The following is a 21,858-nucleotide window of genomic DNA, read 5'->3' on the forward strand; positions in this document are numbered from 1 at the left end:
AGAAAGGATACATAATCCCTCCAGCGTCTACTGAGTCTTCACCAAGGTCTCCTCAAAACCAGATGTGCCCAGGAGGCATCCTGATCAGATGTGCGACACCTCCTCAACTGGCTCCTTTCCGTGTGAAGGACCAGCGGCTCTTCTCCTAGCCCCCCCCCCCCCCCCCCCCCATGTTCAATGTCTGAACTCCCCATCCTACCTCTAAGGCTGAGCCTAGCCACCCTCTAGCAAACTCATTTGGGCCAATCTCATTCTTTCAGTCATTACCCAGAGTTCATGACCATAGGTAAGGGCTGGGAGGTAGATCAACTGGTAAATGAAGAGCTTTGCCTTTTGGCTCAGCTCCCTCTTCACCAAAATGGCCCAGCACAATGCCTGCAGTACTAAATGGTGCATCAGTCAATCTCATGCTCCCTTTTACTGTCACCCTCGAACAAGACCCAAGATACTTGAACTCCCTCACCTGAGGCAGAGACTCACTCCCCACCCAGAGGGAGCAATCCACTGTCTTCCAGCAGAGAACCATAGCCTCGGACTTGGAGGTGCTGACTCTCATCCCGACCGCTCGCACTCAGCCGCAAACTGTCCAAATACCTGCTGGAGGTCCTCAGCTGAAGAACCCGTAACAGAAACAGAACCAAATCATCATCATTCTGAGGCCCCTGAACTGGAAACCCTCCTCCCCCAGGCTTCACCTTGAGATCCTGTCCATGAAAATCACAAACAGAATCTGAGATTCTTGGCGGAGGCCAACACGCACCAGAAGCGTGTCCGACTTTGTGCTGAGAATGCTGATCTGATGACTTCCTGCAGCAGCCCAGGGACCCCATATTCCTGCAGTACCCCCCACATGACCCCTCGGGGCACACGATTGTAAGACTTTTCCAAGTCCGCAAAGCACATGTAGACTGGATGAGCAAACTCCCATGTTTCCTCAAGAAGTCCTTCAATGGTAAAGAGCTGGTGGAGGATCTGGAGTCATGTTATGTTAAACATGACAACAGTAGCCATTCCTTCATGATCATATTGATCCCTAATAACCAATCATCAATCACCAAGTGGGCATGTTGCTCTGTAAATGAGAAACTTTTTGATCATAAGGTCAGAATCAAATCACTATAAAAATAAGTTCTTAGTGCTTCAACTTTATAAAATGCACAGAAGATTTTCCCCTGAGCTAATATTAATTCATTTAAAATTAATCTCATTTCATTTTAAATGTTGGCGTTTGAGGCGGTGACTGCCATGACTGCAGAGGTTAAACTGTGAGATAGAAGCAGCTGAACACTCCTGTTTTCTGTTTTCATCGTGTCCTGATCCTCATCTCTTTATGACTTTATTAGATTACAGAGAATTTGAGCATGCCTACATCTCCTCATGCTTTTAATCTGTGGAGCAGCTCAGACGTTTCATTCCTCCCAGCTCCAACTCTGATTTCCCCAACGAAAACTGCCAATGTGGAGGATCAAACAACGCTGAGGATTACAAATTAGATAAATCAGAGGAGAGCAGACCTCATGGTAAAACCTACTGCTGACTTTAGCTTTAAAAAGGGGCAGAGGTAAACATGAAACAGGACCGACTTCAGCACATTCACACTGCTCTGCTTCAGTGTCTCTGATTTAGAATTCACTCAATATTACTGGGAAACAGACAAAATAAGGAATCCTACTGTCAAAACTGATATGATCTATAAACATCTGTGTAATGTCTGCACGGGGATCAGGTCTGAACAACCCTTTTCAAGTCCAGCCACGAATTCTTTCTTAGATTGAGGTCTAAGCTTTGACTCATCCACTCCAGAACATTCACCTTGTTGTCTTTAAACCATTTCTGTGTAGCTTTCACTGTATGCTTCGTCTCATTGTCTTACTTGACAGTTAATCTTCTCCCAAGCCACAGTTCTCTTGCAGACTGAGTAAGATTGTCCTCTGGGATTTTCCTATATTTTTACCCTCTACCTTTACAAGCCTTCCAGGGCCGACTGCTGAGAAGCATCCCCAGAGCATGATGCTGCCACCGGGCTTCACAATGGGGATGGTGTGTTTGTGGTGATGTGCAGTGTTTAGCATTTGGTCTGATGGCTAAAATGCTCCATTTTGGTCTCATCAGACTAAAGAACTGTCTTCCACTTGACCATTAAGCCTCCCAATGGCCAGATTGAATCACAGCTGTTGTCTGCAGAGTCTCTCCCATCTCAGCTGCTAAGGCTTGGAACTCCTTTAAAGTAGTCATGGGTGTCTTGGTGGCCTCTCTCACTAGTCTCCTTCTTGCACACTCACTCAGTTTGTGAGGACGGCCTGATCTAGGCAGATTTGCACATGTGACATATTCCTTCCATTTCTTGATGATGAATTTAACTGATCTCCGGGGGATGTTCAGAGCCTTTGAAATGTTTTTGTATTCATCCCCTGACTTATACTTTTCAATAACCTTTTCTCTGAGTTGCTTGGAGTGTTCCTTTGTCTTCATTGTGTAATGGTAGCCAGGAATACTGATTAACCAGTGACTGGACCAGGCACATTACATTACTGTGTAAAAATCTGTTTTCACTTTGACATTAAAGAGGGTTTTATGTCATTTTTTGTTAAAAAAAAAATTACATCGACCGTTACTGATTTATAAAATCAATAAAAGGGTTAAACATTCAAGGGGGTCAATACTTTAATAGGTACTCTATTTGTGGTCTTGGAGAAAAGTATGCATGGCGGTGGTAAAAGCAGGCTGTGATGTAGTGATGTATGGACAGCCCATCATTAGTGTGAGCTTTGGCCTGTTTTACAGTGTGGACACTAAATGATCTGTGCAATAACCAACAGCCAAGAGTTTTATCATCTGACTTGGAGCAAAGAGAACAAGCTAAATGAAAGCATCCTAAAGAAAGTCCTTTCACCTCCTGTGGGTTTTTCTTTCTTGTTCTGAGGAAACAGCAGAAGAAAAACTTTAATAGTTGATGTTGTCCTTCATCATTTTGGACTGTAAAGAAGCAAATAGATGACATTCCCGTTTGATCCTCCCATCTCTGGTAGTCCAGATGTTTGAGGCCCATTTTTGGTGGTCCAGGCCAGGGTTTTGGCCGTGCTGTGACCTCCTCCTCCTCTCGGCCATCACAATGAGCACTAATTCCTCTGTTGATGGATATATATAGGAATCACATGTAGGTTGTGTGTTTTAAATGCTGGCTGTGTATGGACCCAAGCTTGCCCTCATATAATCCAATCCTTTTAAAGTAGTTCATACAAGCAATTATGGCCATGTGGGATAATGTCCCACTTAATCTTGAAGGGGGAGGGAGGGAGGATGATTATTCCCCCGCGTTTATTTCTGAAGCTGAAATGTTTTCTCCTTCGCTCTGAGTAGGATCAGCTCGTTACTCTGCTCATCTTTTCATGATTAGTGAATTAACTTCTTATCCCGCTCCACTTTTCGTCCAGTCAGCGAGCCACTAATGGACAGATTCCTCAACCATTGCTGCTCGCCGGTCCTTTCAAAGTCTAACCGGCTTCCATCAGCCTTATTATCACGTAGATATTTTGCCGTTCTTGGCCTTGATGCTTAACCCTCGCTGAGATTACCCTGTGAGCGTCCTGAATGGAGGCGACTTATTGTTAATGCAGATTGCTGAGTGGTTTGTGGGAGGGCAGCAGGGTGCTAAGTGCCGGTGTTTAGCCTCTCGACCTAAAGCTGAATCTCTCTCCGTACTTGTTTGTTTTGTTTGGAAATTGCTTCTTAGTGTCTGTGCCTAAGAGTTTTATGGTAAAGCTCCTATGATACAGTTTCTATCAAGCCCTTTAATCACCCACTCCTGCATGCAGACCGGGTCAAAGGTCGCTGGTAAAAGGCACTAATGCATGCGGCTAAGAGCAAATATTCCACGGCGGACACTAATGTCGTCTTTGAGTTGACCTGAATGAGCCGACCCTCAGAGAGCTGGCCACATATCAGACTTTATGTCTTTGCTTTGGACTTTAAAATCTGGTTTGAATTCATGCTGCTTTTTCTAAACATCTGCACTGCAGATCAGGATACTGGAGCTGGGCAGGATTCATGGTTATTGATTAGTTTTTGGCAGGAAATTACTCTCAAAGATGATGCTTTACGTTAGCATGAGGGGTTATTATTTTTTCAGATTTCCTCGAGTGTTATTTCATACACAGCAAGCCACAGCATTTATTACTAACTCTTATCCTTAAAAAAATCAAAACAAATGTGTAACAAAATCAGGTGTGCTAAAAGGAAATTGCCTTTCTTAACAAAAATGGTCAGTCTTTCTCTTACGTTGACTGTCCTTTAGTTCCACCAACTCTTACAAAAGTTGCCAACTATGATGTACTATTTGGCAAAAATTGGATAAAACATTCCATTCTTGTCTTTGAAAGATGTCATCCTTCAAAGCCTATAAAACATTCCATCCTTGTCTTTGAAAGATTATTTCATATTTCAAAGCTTATTAAAAATTCCATTGCCTTAAAAAGATTGATTTCATCTTTTCAACCCTACACAACACTCCATCCTTGCCTTTTGAAAGTTGAAGTCATCTTTTATTAGCGGATTAAACATTCCATCCTTATAAAATTGATGTCATCCTTAAAAGTCTACAAAGCATTCCATCCTTGCCTTTGAAAGGTGTCATCATTGAAAGAATGTAAAACATTCTAATTCTTGCCTTTGAAAGATGTCATCCTTCAAAGCCTATAAAACATTCCATCCTTGTCTTTTAAAGATAATTTTATAATTCAGAGCTTATAAAACATTCCATCCTGGCCTTTAAAGTTATGTCACCTTTCAAAGCTTATTAACATCCCATACTTGCTTTAAAAAGATTGATTTCATCCTTTCAACCTATACAACACTCAATCCTTGCCCTTTGAAAGTTGATCCCATCCTTTATTAGTGGATAGAACATTCCATCCTTACAAAAGTTGATTTCATAATTTAAAGGCCCAAAAAACATTCCATCTTTGACTTTAAAGATCATTTCATCCTTTGAAGCTTATAAAAAATCTATTCCTGACTTTGACATTAATGTTCTTCAAAGCCTTAAACATTCCATTCTTGAAACATAATTTCATCCTTTTAACCCTTTAAAAAATTCCATCTTTGCCTTAAAAGATCATGTCATCTTTCAAAGCTTATAAAACATTCAATCCTTGTCTTCTAAGGAAGATGTCATCCTTTCAATCCTATACAACACTCCATCCTTGCCTTTTGAAAGTTGATGTTGTCCTTTAAGGTCTAGTAAACATTCTACCCTGGCCTTCAAAGATCATGTCCTCTTTCAGAGTTTTTGACATTCAATCCTTGCTTTTTAAGATGATGCCATCCTGCAGACGAATTCAACCCTGCCCCCCAAAATTGACCACTCCAAAATTGGCCCTTTGTCTGAAATCTGTTTCTGCTGTTTTATTAACCTGATTCAAATGTGTGTTAATTTCTCCTGCAGGTATTTCTGCCTGGATCACCGTCAATTTTCTAACTGGTGAGTACGCGACACATCACTGATGTATGCTCTGATCATGTCACACTGCATGCCTAGCTCTTTAAGTCTCAAGGGACATACTGTACTGTCAGAAATATGACGCATGTTTGGTCCAAAAGATTGAGGCTAAATTAAGGCGTGGATGTGCTGAGTTAGTTGTCTAAGGGCACTTTCAGTGTGAAGGAGCATTGGCGCAACCCTGGTCATAAGGGGTGGCTGTGGCAAGTATGCATGGCCAAGGGTACCGTCCAGGTGGGACGTAAGGTTGCCATGAGCCCTTTTGTCATGCTGTGGATGTACCAGAGGCCTGAAAAAGGCTGGTGGTGTCCAGGCATATCAACAGGGGTAAAAGGGCCAGAACAAAGAAATGGAGTGAAGCTTGACCTTGACTGCCAAGTGACTGGTGTGTGTCGTTGTGCGTCAACATGTTAAAAATATTATAACCTGTGATGAAGTGTATTAGGCTGGTGTTTTTCATGTTTTGAACCAGCATTGTAGTGTTTTGGACCACTGTTGTTCTGTTCTGAGCCAGCATAGTAATGCTTTAAACCAGTGATGCTCTGTTTTTAACTTGCATTGTAATGTTTGAACCAGTGCTGTTGTGTTCTGAACCAACACTGCAATCTTTTTAACCAATTCTGTTTCAGTTGTAGTTTAGTGTTTTGAGCCAGTGTTGTAGTGTTTTTAGCCAGCAGTGTAGTATTTTGAGCCAGTCTTGTAGTGTTTTGACCAGCGTTGTAGTGTTTTGAGCCAGCAGCATAGTAATGTGAGCCAGCGTTTTAGTGTTTTGAGCCAGCATTGTGGTATCCTGAGCCAGCCTTGTAGTGTTTTGAGCCGATGTTGTAGTGTTTTTAGCCAGCATTGTAGTTTTTTGAGCCATTGTTACAGTGTTTTGAGCCAGCAGCGTAGTATTTTGAGCCAGTGTTGTAGTGTTTTTAGCCAGCAGCATAGTGTTTTGAGCCAGCGTTGTAGTTTTTTGAGCCAGCATTGTAGTGTTTTGAGCCAGTGTTGTAGTGTTTTGAGCCAGCGTTGTAGTGTTTTGGGCCAATGTTGTAATGTTTTGAGCCAGGGTTGTAGTGTTTTGAGCCAGGGTTGTAGTGTTTTGAGCCTGTGTTGCAGTGTTTTGAGCCAGCGTTGTAGTGTTTTGAGACAGTCTTGTAGTGTTTTGAGCCAGGGTTGTAGTGTTTTGAGCCAGGGTTGTAGTGTTTTGAGCCAGGGTTGCAGTGTTTTGAGCCAGGGTTGTAGTGTTTTGAGCCTGTGTTGCAGTGTTTTGAGCCAGCGTTGTAGTGTTTTGAGACAGTCTTGTAGTGTTTTGAGCCAGGGTTGTAGTGTTTTGAGCCAGCGTTGTAGTGTTTTGAGACAGTCTTGTAGTGTTTTGAGCCAGGGTTGCAGTGTTTTGAGCCAGCGTTGTAGTGTTTTGAGCCAGTCTTGTAGTGTTTTGAGCCAGGGTTGTAGTGTTTTGAGCCAGCATTGTAGTGTTTTGAGCCAGCGTAGTAATGTTTCGAGCCAGTGTTGTAGTGTTTTGAGTCAGTGTTGTAGTGTTTTGAGCCAGCGTTGTAGTGTTTTGAGCCAGTGATGTAGTGTTCGAACAAGCAATGTACCCTTTTTGAGCCAGTGTGTTAAGTGTTTTTTTCTAGTGTTGTAGTGTTTTGAACCTAATGTTGTTGTCAGAGTAATTTTATTCCTTTGTGGGTTTTTTTCTAAAAATCAGATTAATGTGGATGAGAAATGATGATTACCTGTTATTGGATTATACCACAGCTCGCTGTTTTGATCTAATCGGTTTGGTTTTTGTCTTGTCCACCCTCCCCCGTCCTCTCTCTTTCTCCCTGTCTTTTCCTCTACAGGTGATCTTCATGGTGCTGACTCACCCACGGTGGGGATGCTGGATCTGGGAGGCGGCTCGACTCAGATCACCTTCAGCCCTCAGGATGAGGTGAGGGGGGATTGACAAAGACAGAGCTGGGAGAGGGAGTGGGGAGTTTATAAAAGGATTGGTGGAGAGAGGAAGACTCTCTGCCTCTCTGGTGGTCATAACGAAGGCGAATCTGTCAAACTACCAGGATGGCCCCATCTTAGAGGCTTTAATCTGTAAATGCCCCGCTAATCCCAAATAAACACCCTCACATCAGGAGGGGGCAGAAAGGGAGAAAAGGAGGGGGGTTTATGTAGGTCAGGCTGTGTACATGAAGGATTGAAGAGCAGTTCAACACGTCATCACAACGCTGCAAAGATTCTCTTCTTTTCCTGCTTTTTCTTCCTTCTTTCTGCTGCTACGTCTTCATTTATTTTCTGACTTTTCTCTCCTTTCTGTTGTCAGTTCTTATGCCTCCTTCCCATCTTTCCTCGATTCCTCCTCTGTGACTCAGATCCTCTGCATCCTTTAACAATTCGAGTGAGGGGTTTAAACTGGGATGGGAGGGATGTAGAGGAGGTTGTAGATTAAAGGCTGACGTCTTTAGACTTACTGACTCTTATTCCTCAAAGTCAACACTTAAGATTCACTTACTCAGGAGAGACAGCAGCTTCACAGTGAGCAGCTCTAAATAAAACCAGCTCTCCATAACTAAGTCCAGTAGAGCCAGGTGAAACCCAGATAACCCAGTAGGTCATGTGACTGATAACTGACAACATGCATTATTTATGGAGAACAGAGTGTACTAAATGTGTAGGACAGCTGTAAACTAAAGACAATCTTGATCAACTTAAATTACATCTAAATGCGGATGAATAAATCAGTAGTAAAAGGTTGAATTGAAACATTTCCCATCATCTCCAAATCAACCTAATCAGAGATAGAGTCCTCATTGAACACTCATGGTAGTCTAAATGAATTTAATCATTAATGTAACAAGCTTTTTTAGCGTAAGAATTATTTTGACCTCATTATGTTGGCTTGAAAGAAGAGTTGCTATTTTGAAAGGATCTCTATTAGGGAAGCACAGTATTATTGGCATAACATTGGTATTGGCAGATATAAGCTAGAAAGGTTCATTTATCATATCCCATGTATGAAAATTTCTGCCCATATGTATCTGCTGTACATATACACATATATCAGTGTACTTTAAAGGATGACAAAGCCTATTAAGGTCTTCAAAGATAACATCAGGGGATGGAATGTTGGTGAAGCCAGGGATGGTGGGGGCCTGTATTTACTAAATTGTAGGTAATTGTAAGCATTTTTTGTAAAAGTGGGTGGAACTGGCAAGGTATGATGGCCTTGCCAGATCCACGCAATTTTCCAGAAGTTACCAACAAAGGATAGTCAACAAAAGTATGGAAAGTTTTATGAAATTTCTAATGTTTCATAAGCTCTGATTACATCGCCCTAAAGGCAGGGATGGAATATTTTATAAGCTCTGATGATGTCATCTGCAAAGGCAGGGGACAGTGTTTTATGAACTCTGATGACATCATCTTTAAAGACAAGGATGAAATGTTTCATGAACTTTGAAGACGTAAACTTTAAAAGCAGGGATGGAATGTTTCATAAACTTTGATGACATCATCTTAAAAGCCAAGGATGGAATGTTTCATTTACTTTGAAGACATCATCTTTAAAGGCAGGAATGGAATGTTTTGTAAGCGTAAAAAGATGACATTATCTTTCTAAAGCCTGTCAAAGGTTTAAAAGGATGATATCACCAAAGGCAGAGGATGGAATGTAAGTGAAGCTCTGTATGTTGGGTCCCTTTTTCCTCCTTTTTGCCAAAAAATAGGCCATAGTTGGCACCCTTCGCTCCTCACCAGTTCCAACCACTTTTCCGAAAGTTGCCAACTAAGGACAGCTTTTTACCCTCATGTTGTTACAAAGATGCTGGTAAAGGGCACGCTGGTATACTATTTAGCTAATAAATCTACTGATGTGAGTGGACAGCAGGCCTGTAGCCAGCCTAAAGGGACGGGTCTTTATTTTTTACTCTACATTGTGTCATATATGAGAAGAAGAATCTCAAATGTACGGAGGAACAACACGATTGACATGATAACAGTATTATCAGCTGCACATATCAATAGTATAAATCATTTATCAGCCTTAAACATCAGCAAAATTTCCAACCGTACCATCAGGTATAGGTGGTTTCCTAGACCGCTAAACACTTTAGGGCCCCCATTGTGAGCCCCAAACATTTTGAATGAAGCCTTAAACATAAAACAACTACCAGAATGTCAACTACCATGATCCTCTCTCAGTTTTGATAGGCTCAGCCTCTTTTTGATGGGAGCACCACTTCAATTCAAACTAAATCCTGCATATTCCAGCTCACTTATGTCCAGTTGTCATTTTGTCCACTGGGTCGATGTTGCGTTCCTCCCTAGTTCCAAACACTTCTTTGAAAATTGTCAACTATGGCCTACTATGTGGCAAAAATCGAGGGCAAAAGCCCCCAATATTTCCAGCTTCATCAAAATTCTGTTCTCTACTTTTGGCAATGTCATCCTTTAAAGCTTTTTAAACATTCCATCCTCTGCTTTTGGTGCTTTCACCATTTTAAAGCCTGTAAAACATTCTGTCCTTGCTCTGAAACAAGCAAGACAACTAATAACCAATTTAGACAGTTCTAAAAAAAAAAAAACAAATAGACATGAACTATTCTGACCAAAATGTTTTTTAAATGTATTTTTAGTGACTTCCCATATAATCCCATTTTTAACCTTCTTTAAACGAAGTTCAGCATTGGAGATTCTCAGTCCTATTCCCTGTGTTGTTTTATGGGTGTCCAGACATTATCAATGCCACTGACTTTCTCATGTCTTTAGTAGCAGTAATAAGGGAGTTTCCTCCTAACAGCTAATGGAGTTAGTTGACTTTGCTAATGTTGACATATCTCTGTTTGTCTGAACAGAAAACCATTCAGACCTCACCCTTCGACTTCATCAGGTCCTTCCAGATGTTCAACGTCACGCATACGGTCTACACTCACAGGTATGTACACTGTTCATCAGCTTTTGTACGTTCCAGTCTTTTTAAATTGATCCCAGTACTGATTTCTGTTGATATCCTGATAACCCATTTGTTTTCTTTCTGCAGCTACCTGGGTCTGGGTCTGATGTCAGCTCGACTCGCCGTCTTAGGAGGAGTTGAAGCCTCCCCGTGTACGTTTTTCTCTTTGCTTTCATCTCTGCCTTTTACATCCCCCTCCCTCCATCAAGCTCGTCCTCTGAGATAAATAAGCCATTATCTAATCTTTTAATAACACACAGCAAGATTAATTCCTTGCCTGCCAGCTGTTGCTGTGATTTAGCTGCTGTAAGAAGCTGCAGCACAGATACATCCTGCTGCCTGCCTCAATGTCTGTGCATCCATCTCTTGTCCTACCCACCCGTCTGTCCATCCATCTCATTGCCCGTGCTGCTGCCTGCCTAACTGTCAATCCGTCCATTCATCTAACTGCCAGTCAGTCTTAATGTACAAACATTGGACAGAGTTTTAGAATATATATAGTTCAGTCAGTGGAAGGCCCCAAGGCTGGTTGCACTCGACCCCAAAGTCTAGTTTCATTTGTTCAGTGAATGCAAGCATACCTTACTGAAGCACTGTCAGAATTTACTTGAAGAGGTGGTATGGGCTAGATTCATGAGGACTTGACACAGTATGCAAGGATATGTTTGAGTTTTAATGCTAGATTTCGGTTATCATTGAAATATTGATAATATTAATTCTTGTTATTATTATAGTATCATCATAATATGACTAATTAAAACAAGTAACAGAAATTAATAATTGAAGGGGCACCGCCATGAAAAGAGAGAACAACACCAAAGAAGGAGCAGTATTTCTATTTAAGTAAAATTATTTTTTAAAAATTTGAAAAAATAAATAGCATTTGAAAAAATAGAAGGTGGGAAATCATACACTGACCCTCTCAACCAGCGAATTAGTATTTGTGCACAATAATCACAGACAACTTCTCTTTAAACCTAGAATAGAAGAGAAAGACAGAAAGAAGATGGCTGAGTAGAACAAAGAAGACAATATGGCTAAATTACATGTGGCTATACTGTGGTTTTAAAGATGGAGATTGAAACTTTAGCTCTCAGCTACAACCGAAGGCACTGTACTGGACATAAATGGACACAGCAAAGTAAATCACATATGCAGAAGCCGAAGCAACAAGAAAGCAAATGCAGCTTTCAATCAAGGCCTCTTACTTGTGATCACAGTGTGTGATTAGTCTGATGTCCAACAGATCAACAAGTGAGCAGAGGTCAGTCCATTAATGTTCCTTCTACTATTCCAGCAAGGTAAAAGTGTTGTGGTGGGAGCGCAGATGGTCAAATGGTTTAAGGCGCTACCCATGTATGCAGGCGGCCTGGGGTCGAATCCGGCCTGCAGCCTGTCTACTGCATTCCCTCCCCACTCTCTTCCCTGTTTCAGTCTATCCACTGTCTCCCCCTATCTAATGAAGGCATGAAAAGGCCCAAAAAAATCTTTAAAAAAAATCTTTAAAAAAAGTGTTGTGGCGTCAAGAATCAGCTTTAGGATGAGAGCAGGGCTTGTATCGTCTTTCTGAGGCGGGAAATGAGTTGTGTGTCCTTCTTCGGATACCTTTGGGCTTTCTGCAGTACTCCTGTCCACATGACATTGAAGGAAGGAAAGAACTCGTACACAACGGCGGATTACTCACTATGCTAAACTTGAGCTAAAACAGAGAACACAATGATGGCGGTAGAGTGGCCTTAAGCGGGGGTCACAGTGGGTTTTATTACCTGTGGACCCTGTGCAGAGTCTCCTCTCTGAGAGGAGAGGGACATGCTGCAAAGCATACTGGGAAGATGATTCCGTCAATCTTTATGACTCTTTGTTTGAATAGTTTCCTCCAAAACTACTAATACAGCCCTCTGCAAGTCTACTAGCCCTGAGTCTTGTTGTCCATATGGCTGATTCCCAACATATGTGACCAAGAAGAGTTGTAGTCAACTCTCAAAAATGAATTATTATTCTCATTAATCTACACTCAGTAACCCATCATAACAAAGGGAACACAGAATTTTTGATTTAAAAAAAAGTATTAAAAATCAAACAGGTATTCAGACCCATTACAACAGCAATGTAAGTTTAGCCCACGTTCCTCCTATTTCTCTAAATCTTTGCTGAGATGTTTCTACACCTTAATTGGAGTCCACCTGTAGTAAATTAGATTGATTTGACATGATTTGGAAAAGCACAACTCTCTATAGAAGGCCTCACATCTGACAATGCATATCAGGGCAAAAACCAAGCCATGAGGTCAAAGAAACTGCTTGCAGAGCTCAGAGACAGGATTGTTGACAGGCACAGATCTGGGGAAGGCTGAAGCAATCCAGGGAGACAGAGTCCTCATTTCAAAACAAGAAGTAAACAGATAAGCAGTGCTGGTCTTTACATATCATATTATGTTGTTTTGGTTTAGAGCCCCCCTGGTGGAAGAATTTCTCAAAAAAAAAAAAAAAAAAAAAAAAGTTTAAATTAGGTAACAAAAATATGTCACATGTAGAATTTTATTAACTTGTGCTAAAATGTGAAGCTCTGGACTCTAACTGATTAATAGGACTGCTAAATCCATATGCAGAGGTTTGTATCGGAATAAAGGACTCTGAGGTGTCGGTCTTTAAATATGATCTGTTTTTGTGTCTCTGAGCAGTAGGGGGCAGCACAGAGCTGGTCAGCCCATGCCTTGCTCCAGAGTACTCGGGCAGTTGGGAGCACGCTGACATTGTGTACACTGTGAAGGGACAGAAAGCAGGTAAGGTCAATGCAGTGATTTGATTTGTTGTTGTATTACCCATCATGCATCAGGAGTGACCTCGTGGCTATGTGTTTTTGTTTCAGGGGAGCCTGTTTACAAGGCGTGTCTAAACAAAGTTGAGAAGGTTTTATACAAGAAGGTGATGAAGGCATATGAGAAGGCTGACATGGACTTCTACGCCTTCTCCTACTACTACGACCGGGCCGTTGACCTGGGCATCATCGGTAGGACACTGATGCTACATCATTTAGTCCTAATGCTTTAACAGATCTGATTGTTTGCCATGGTTAGGGACAGAGATCAGTAATATTATTAATACTCGTTATTGATCTTGAGTCCTTATCGATACCACTGTCTGTTGCTGGGTGACAGGGCAAAATAACTTCACATGTTTAACAGGTTTGTAAATCCAAAAGAGCTTATTTTTTCATCAGATTCATCAGTCAGTCATCAGTCTGAGGTCACATCCTGTCCTTTTCAGCAGAATATTTAATATAGACCTCCAGGATGTGTAAGGCTTGATGCTTCTCTGTCTGCATGGACTCAAACATTCAAACATTGTGAATAATCTGCTTTGTATGTGCAGAAGAGAAGAAGGGAGGAACCATTCGAGTTTCTGATTACATCAACTCAGCCAAAAGAGGTGAGAGGGAGCCATCTGGCTGTCAGCACTGTTAACTGCACATCAGTATCATTGTGGATCAGGGTCATCATGTAGACTGGACTTCACAGTTATCAGCTCAGTATTAATGTCTCTGCACTCTTCTTTAGTTTTTATTCATTAAGACACTAATAAGGTGAAAATCATTAAACATTCATGCTACATGAGAGACTGTATAACAACATTATTGAGAGTTTTCCCTCTGCTTTTCTTTATAATGTGTGTGCAGGCTGGGATGTGTGGTTTATTAGTGTATAGTTCAATTAATAAACCACTAATAATCTTGGTTTAAATGAACAGAAGGGTTATGGTTACTTAAAATAAGCCAGAATTCTGACTTTGATCTCATGATTCTGATTCTGATCTCAGACTTCTAAATTTAATCTTGGAAATCTTACTTTAAACTCAGATTTTTGACTTTGATCTTCGTTTTCTGACTTTGATCTTAGAATTCTGACTTTGAGTTCAGAATTCCTACTTTTATCTCATAATTCTGACTTTGATCTCAAAATTCAGACTTTGATATTAGAATTCTGGTTTTTATCTCAAGCATCTGACTTCAGCCCAAAATTTTATTTCAGTCTTAAAAATTCTGGCTTGACTCAGAATTTCTTCCCTTAATTTGAAAAAAAAGGATATCAAAACATGTTATTCAGTGGACCCATCTTTTTTGATATACATGATAAAGACTTCGTTGTGGGAACATGTGTTTTAAAAGACAGAACTGAGGACTGATGGTTCACTTTGTGAAACAGGTAGACAGGTAGATCTGAAGCTATCTCTGAATATTGTTTGTCAGATGGTTCACTATTCCTTCAGGAGTCAGAGAGAATACAGCTCCTTTTCTATTTTTAGGATTTCATTTATTCACAAGTTACATTTAACAACCAGGTTTTAGGGATTTGCACAGTTAGCTAGAAAAAATGGCTAAATTTCGATACCAAATTAGCTGGCATGAGTGGGTTTAATTATTTATCTAGATTTTTTTAATACTGGCCTTAAATCCTGGTAAAATTGTCTTTGAAAACTGTAGCAAAGCCTCCCACCACCAGTAGGTGCTATAGCTTCAGTTAATGGCCCCTGCCTTCCTACCAGAGTTCTCATCCAGCTCTCTGCTGGATGTAAATTCGAGAAACTTCTTGGCATGGGGTGTTTGGTACTAGAAAGTGAAAAAAAATTTGTATGTAGACTGTTATACTTGTGTACAACCACTCAGCCACAGTGATGAGTGACCAGCATGTCAATCTGCAAAGAGGAGCGAAGGCAAGTAGAGCTAGTTGCTAACTTTAGCCACTCTCTACTTCACTTCCACACCAAATACCCACTGATACAACCACCCTGTGAAGATGATATTGCACTATTTTGTCTGTAGAAAAAAGGGTGAGCCCTAACAGTGGAGTAAAGCTGTTTGACCATGTTAATACATGTGATTATTGTTTTAAACTCTGCCGTGAACAGGACTTCCTATTCTTCATTTCCTGGAATTATTCTATGAAATGTAATCTTTGATCCATGGTGTTGTTCCAGTGTGCAGCAGTCTGTCCCTCAACCCTCCACAGAGCCCCTTCCTCTGTCTGGACCTGGTCTACATCTCTGTCCTACTGCAGGAGCTTGGCTTCCCCCTGCACAAACAGTTCAAGGTGAGACCGTTAGCTGGTCTTGACCACCAGGTAGACCTCATTAACATGTTAAATCCCTCTGACATCTGTGTGTGTGTCTGTGTGCTGCAGTTGGCCCGGACCATCAATGAGGTGGAGACCAGCTGGGCTCTGGGGGCCACTTTTCATTACATCCAGTCATTGAAGGGACACTGAGGATTTTACTGTGAAAAGCCTCACCACAGCACCAATATCCTGTTTTGTCTGGGGAGATCCTCAGATTCATCGTGACCTCATCAGCACCAGAAACCTCCAGCTCTCAAACCCCATGGGGGGTCTGACATGCAGCTGCTGAATGGCTGTTGCTATTGACTGGTCCCTGGTGATGTCACTATCAAGCCAAACCAGAAGAGATTCCTGATCTAGAATGAGAAGGAATGAAGATGAATGACTGTAACCTGGTGTTGGGTTTCTGGTTTTAACCTGAAAGTGAACATGTTAGCGTTGTTGCTAACGTCGCTAACGTGTGAGTCAGATACCCGGCACTCAAAGGGGCATTTACAACAGTCATCCTAAGAGGAAACTCCTGTTTCTCATTTCTTCTCCATCACATGATACCTATGACAATTTCACACTGAGGCCTAATCCACATCAAGGGGGGTATTTTTGAAAACAGCATTCTGTCCTTTTGTATACAACCAGATGGCGTTTTTACATAGCACACTAACCATTTTTCTACCACAATGTTGATGAACATCCTTCTTCAAAAACAAAACAGACAAGTTCCAAAAAAATTCAGCATTCTTCATCTCTCCCTATCAGTATTAGAAAACAGCTAATCCAACAATATCTCTTAGATTGACTCTCCGTTGTTGGCAGCTTTTGGAAAAGTGAGTAGTACTGGTGAAAAGCTCCTCACCAGTTTCACCCACTTTTCCAAAAGTGGCCAACTATGGCCTGCTATTTGGCATTTATGGAGGGAAATTCCCAGCTTCATCAACATTCCATCCTAGCATTTAAAGATGTCATCCTTTGATGTCTTTAGAAGCTTCAGAAAGATGGTGTCGTCCTTTGATGTCTTTAGAAGCTTCAGAAAGATGGTGTCATCCTTTGATGTCTTTAGAAGCTTCAGAATGATGATGTCATCCTTTGATTTCTTTTAGAAGCTTTAGAAACATGTTGTCATTCTTTGATGCCTTTAAAGGCTTTAAAAAGATGATGCCATCAAAGCTTCTAAATTATTCCATCCTTTCCTTTGAAGATGATGTCACTGCTGCTGTGATGAACGGACTCCTGCTGCAGAGGCAGGTTTTGACCGATCATAATGGTTTTTAGTGTTTTCATGTGGATGTTTTGGTTATGGTAAACTTCTGTTTTCATGAATACCTGCCATCATGTGAAGTAGACCTCTGATTCCTTCACTTTGTCAGGCTTGAATATGACATCACAGCTGACCAGCCAATCAGATTCACCACAGCCTCATAAACTCTTGGGTAAACCTGACGCCAGTTTGGTTCATATCTAAGCTATGAAGGATGATTATTGTCACATTTCAGTCTTTTTTTTTTTTAACAAACCAACCTCATGGGACACTCCGAGACAAACGGTTGACCTCCGATGGCTGAACGCTACTGGTTTATGATCAGGGCCGTGAAATATGGCGCTATGAACCGCAATTAATTTCTGAATTTTTATAGTTTTCGTGATTAATCACAGTGATGAGGACATTTTAAATGTGGTTATTATTCAGTTAAAACCAATGGTTTCAGTCCATATTTATGTATGATAGATAGTTCCTGGTGTATTGATTAGTGAATGAAGATGTATTTCAGAAGGTTGTTATATTGACGTTGGATTTGATTATTTATAAACCCTTGGTTCTCAACTGGTGGGTCTGGACCCAAAAGACTTTTTTCAGTGTGCCTGGCAAAATATATACAGAAATAGTCTGTGATGTGCTTTTATTTTGAAGGGTATGCTTCCATCTCTTTCATTTTTTGTTCCACTTCAGTCCAGACAGTCCCGTTGTTCATTAAAAACAGTCGGTTATGATTGAAATATGTATTTAAGAAATTTGGGTCATAGTTTGTAGTTAAGGAGCTGGTAGGTCCTGCTGGACTAGTTGAGAACCACTGGTTTAAACAAGTGCTCCGGAAGCTTAGAAAGATAAAATATCACATGATTAATGCGGTTTAAAAAAAATGTGTTAATTTGAGATCTTTGTCCAATCAAGATAAGAGGCCTGTGTCCACTGACTGCTCTTGATAATACACCAGTGTAGTCCAGTATTTTCAGCTTCCTTAGCTGACCAATCAAAATTGTGAAGGGGCGGGACTTGTGAAACAAGTTTTGTCTACAACAATGGCAGCAGAGAAACTAGTTTGACTTGTCTTGTGGAGGGTGAAGTTTCCTGGTCTACAGCTGGTAAACACCAAGATTCATTTGACACAATGGTAAGCAGCTGGGGGCCTGGGGGCCACATGTGCCCCCCCCCCCCTTACTCAGTGTGACCGCCAAGTCTTTTTCAGATATCAAGATACTGGAAGAAAGTATGATTAGATCAGCCACAAAACAGAAATATTTCTATAAATATATTTGATAAGTGGCATATATTTTTAGTACTTTACAAGAAATTAAAGATAGATCAGCTGTAATATTTGATGAAATAAGTTTTCTATGAACCATTAAAGGTGCAGTGTGCATAATATTCAGCCTTGTAGCATTCAGCGGAACAAACTTGGTAAACTTTTTATTTATTTGTTTTTGTTTTACTAAAAAAAAAAGCCTTTTATTCATTCATAGAGAAGGTTCCCTTTAATAGAGTCTGCCATCTTGGATATTAGCATTTTGCATGTTTCTACAGTACCACGGAAGGGACAAATAACAGAAACTCTTTTTACCCATCAGAAGTGAGTATCCCAGTCTACAAACTGACTATTTGATGTTGCTAATGTTACCCAATTTTACACACTGCACCTTTAAATGCCTTTGTATCAAAAACCTAAATATACAAGTAAAACACACTAATGTCAACACTTATGTTCTTTTGCATTGCAAAAACAGTTTAAATTGGCCTCAGTCCTGTGTATATCTGATTAAATTAAGCATTACTGTCTGAATTAGCATGCTGAAAGCAACACATTTTCCTTTTGTGAAATTATGAGTAATTTTTATTGTTAAACTGTGAGTTTTCCCACATTTATAATTATTTGTACCTCTGGCAGAGGGAATAAAATGACTTGGACTCACAGTAACCAAAGTTCCCCACGCCTGATTTAACACTTTTAACTGAGATTTCTTGAATGAAGAAAAATTTAAAGCATGCAGATCTATTTAAAAAAGATGCTGTCAGCATTAAAACTTGCAGTCTATGGACACAGGTCTGATGGCGTTAACCTTGACAGTCCTGGTCATGACCAGTCTGCCCCTCAGCATCACTACTGTTGTCCTCCTGTATTTAAACCCTTTTATTTTTTATGATGAAGGTTGACAGTTGTCTTTTACATTGAGTTTTGTACTCGAATGTTTGTGCCATAAATCTGAACTGTTTCACTCAGAGGTTTACTTTCTCATCGCTATCCTCTTAGAAAGAAACTCAGAGACTTTTAGGAATATTTAACCTAAATGGAGACATATTTACTCTCTCTTTGTGCATTTGTTCCTCCTCTGGTGAACCGATAAGGGCTGGTTATTGGGTATCACCTGTTCATCTCTGAGGGGTTTATCTTATTCTAAAACATTGTGTAAGGGTTCTTTTTTTTCCAGCAGTTCCCCTAGATGTTTTGGTTTTACTATTAGTTTTTCTGTTTTGATTTTTGTTTTTGTCAAATTTATGATTTACTGTGATCACATGATACCAGACAGGCTGATGTTTCTGTCGGATGGAGGAAAGGGATTTAAATCCTCTCTAGGTCAGACCAAAGGTTCAAGCCAAGTCAGTCAGCAGCAGCAGCTGATTTTAAGGCACGTTGTGATTCAACAGTCAATCTGCACCTCAGAGCCCAGACAGGAAGCCAGCAGGTCTAAATGCCACTGTGCAGTTTGTCCTGGCAATTTTAATCATTAATTCTATCCTCACAAATCAGAAGAAAGCTCACTGTAATCTTCCCAGAGTTGCTGGTACGTCGGCGACAGTCTGTATTTTATCAGCCATCATGGCTGAGCTCGCCCAGCAGCACAGGCCATAAAGCCTTTAGGTCCTAGTCCAGGGTCTAGGACCCCCCTGGGGCAGACTGATTCTAACACTTCAGCACATGTAAACCGTTTTTCTTGGTTTAATTGATAAAAAAATTAAAATCTGTGTTAATTTTTAACAATAACATAAAACTTGTGTGTTTAGAGGGGCTCAGCTTTTCTCAGATATGAGTGGCTGATAGGACACTCCTGGCCTGGAGCTCGGAGCGTAAATCAACATAAGCCCTCTAAAGATTCTGTTGAGGCACCCTCAGACAGCCCAGAGTCTCTTTTTTTATGTTTCTGACAAAAGCAGAACTGAAACTACATCATCTGTCCTTATTCATATCCTACACTGAGTTAAACATGGCTGAAACACAGGCATGAAAAGAGGAGATGGAAAATAAAGCACAGTACATATTCTGTCCCTCTGTCAGCAGTGTGAACTGACAGGATCTCAGGATGTTACAGATCGGCTCACCAACTCACCGTCTGGTGTGAATCTTTGGTCTGAAACTACTGTTTAGATTTAAGCTGACATTAACACAGTGAAATAGTGAAGATGAACACATTTACTGCTTCATGTTTGAAGTTTATAACCTCACATCTTCATATCCGACCTCATGATGTTTTTGTATCGACAGCGACATGGATTGTTTTCTACTCTGAAGGATCTCCTGTTTGTACATTTTTCTCTGTGATCAGTACGAAGTCTGAATAAAGAAACATGAATGTGTTTATGAACTTTCTAAAACAGATTCTTGTTGGTTTTTCAAACACTCCTGAGTTTGGTTTTATTTTGAATGGTTTGTCTATGGTGTCTAGTCCAAATGGATGTGAAATACAGTTCAGTGAAAAGGTATTTTTCCTCTTCTGATTTCTTATTTTTTACACATTTGTCGCACTTAAATGTTTCAGATCATCAAACTATTTTTATTATCAGAAATAAGATAACCTGAGTAAATACAAGTCAGTTTCTAAATGATAATTTCATTTATTAAGGGACAAAAGCCACCCAAACCTACCTGGCCCAATGTGAAAAAGTCATTACCCCCCTTGTTAAATCATGAATTAACCACATCTTTTATACCCAGACCTGTGGAGTCCCGAACCCCCTTAAATAGAACCTGCCTGACAAAGTGAAGTAGGCTAAAAGATCTTAAAAAGCAACAGATCATGGCACCACCTACAGAAATTCAAGAACAGATGAGAAACAAAGTCACTGACATCGATCAGTCTGGAAAGGTTTAGAGACATCTCTAAGGCTTTGGGTCTCCAGCAAACCACACTGACAGCCATTACCCACAAAAGGGAAAAACTGAACAGTGGTGAACCTTCTCAGGAGTGACCAGTCTACCAAAATGACTCCAAGAGCGCATCGACAACTCATCCAGGAGGTTGAGAACCCAGAACAACATCAAAAGATCCTTAAAGGTATGGATGGAATAATTTGAAAACTTTGATGATGTAATTTTCAAAGGCAAGGATGGAATGTTGGTGAAGCTTTTCCCTCCATTTTTGCCAAACCATAGGCCATAAGTTGGCAACTTTTGGAAAAGTGGGTGGAACTGGTAAAGTCCTTGCCATTTCCACACACTTTTCCAAAAATGACCAACAAAGAAAAGTTTTATTTATTTTATTTAACCTTTATATAAAAAGATAAAGACCCACTGAGATTGAGATGTCTTTTACAAGGGTGACATGGCCAAGAGGTCAGCAGCACACATCATAATAAATTATACAAATTCTAGAGAGAGAGAGAAAAAAAAAACAACGTTAAAACAAACAATAATTAAGAATTAGAGCTAGATCACATTTAAAGTGCAGGAGTAGGAATCACAATAACAACTTGAAAATACAAGCACTGTTCCATGGACTCACATTGTCTATCATTTAAGATGGAGCAAAAGTTTTCCAGTGAAAGTAAACATGAGTGAAAGATTGTTCGTACATGTAAGTGTAGTGAACCTTCACAGCTGTGGCCAGCCTATCAAAATGACTCAAAACCCCATGGACATCCAGGAGGTCACAAAAGAACCCAGAACAACATCTAAAGACCTGCAGGCCTCACTTGACACAGTTAAGGTCAGTGTTCATGATTCAACAGGAAGGAAAAAAATGAGTGACACCTAGATTTCTAAATGTTGCCAACATCTTTGTGCAATTGATAAAGGGTATGTGAATTTGCCTGCAATTTGAGTTCCACTGACCTTT

The 21,858-nt window shown here is 40.5% G+C and overlaps 1 protein-coding gene across 1 annotated transcript in view; it reads left to right on the forward strand.

Annotated features, from left to right (window-relative positions):
• Window positions 1-20,357, forward strand: part of entpd6 (ectonucleoside triphosphate diphosphohydrolase 6) — a 32,140-nt gene extending 11,783 nt beyond the window's left edge. Inside the window, exons 6-14 of the mRNA XM_041789717.1 lie at window positions 5,444-5,479; window positions 7,327-7,415; window positions 10,330-10,409; window positions 10,515-10,579; window positions 13,108-13,209; window positions 13,296-13,436; window positions 13,799-13,855; window positions 15,401-15,513; window positions 15,604-20,357. Coding sequence (XP_041645651.1) covers window positions 5,444-5,479; window positions 7,327-7,415; window positions 10,330-10,409; window positions 10,515-10,579; window positions 13,108-13,209; window positions 13,296-13,436; window positions 13,799-13,855; window positions 15,401-15,513; window positions 15,604-15,687 — 767 coding nt within the window. The 3' untranslated portion in view covers window positions 15,688-20,357. The remainder of the gene's footprint in view (window positions 1-5,443; window positions 5,480-7,326; window positions 7,416-10,329; window positions 10,410-10,514; window positions 10,580-13,107; window positions 13,210-13,295; window positions 13,437-13,798; window positions 13,856-15,400; window positions 15,514-15,603) is intronic.
• Window positions 20,358-21,858: the final 1,501 nt, after the last annotated feature.

Source organism: Cheilinus undulatus, linkage group 6 (assembly GCF_018320785.1).
Source record: "Cheilinus undulatus linkage group 6, ASM1832078v1, whole genome shotgun sequence".
NCBI lineage: Eukaryota > Metazoa > Chordata > Actinopteri > Labriformes > Labridae > Cheilinus > Cheilinus undulatus.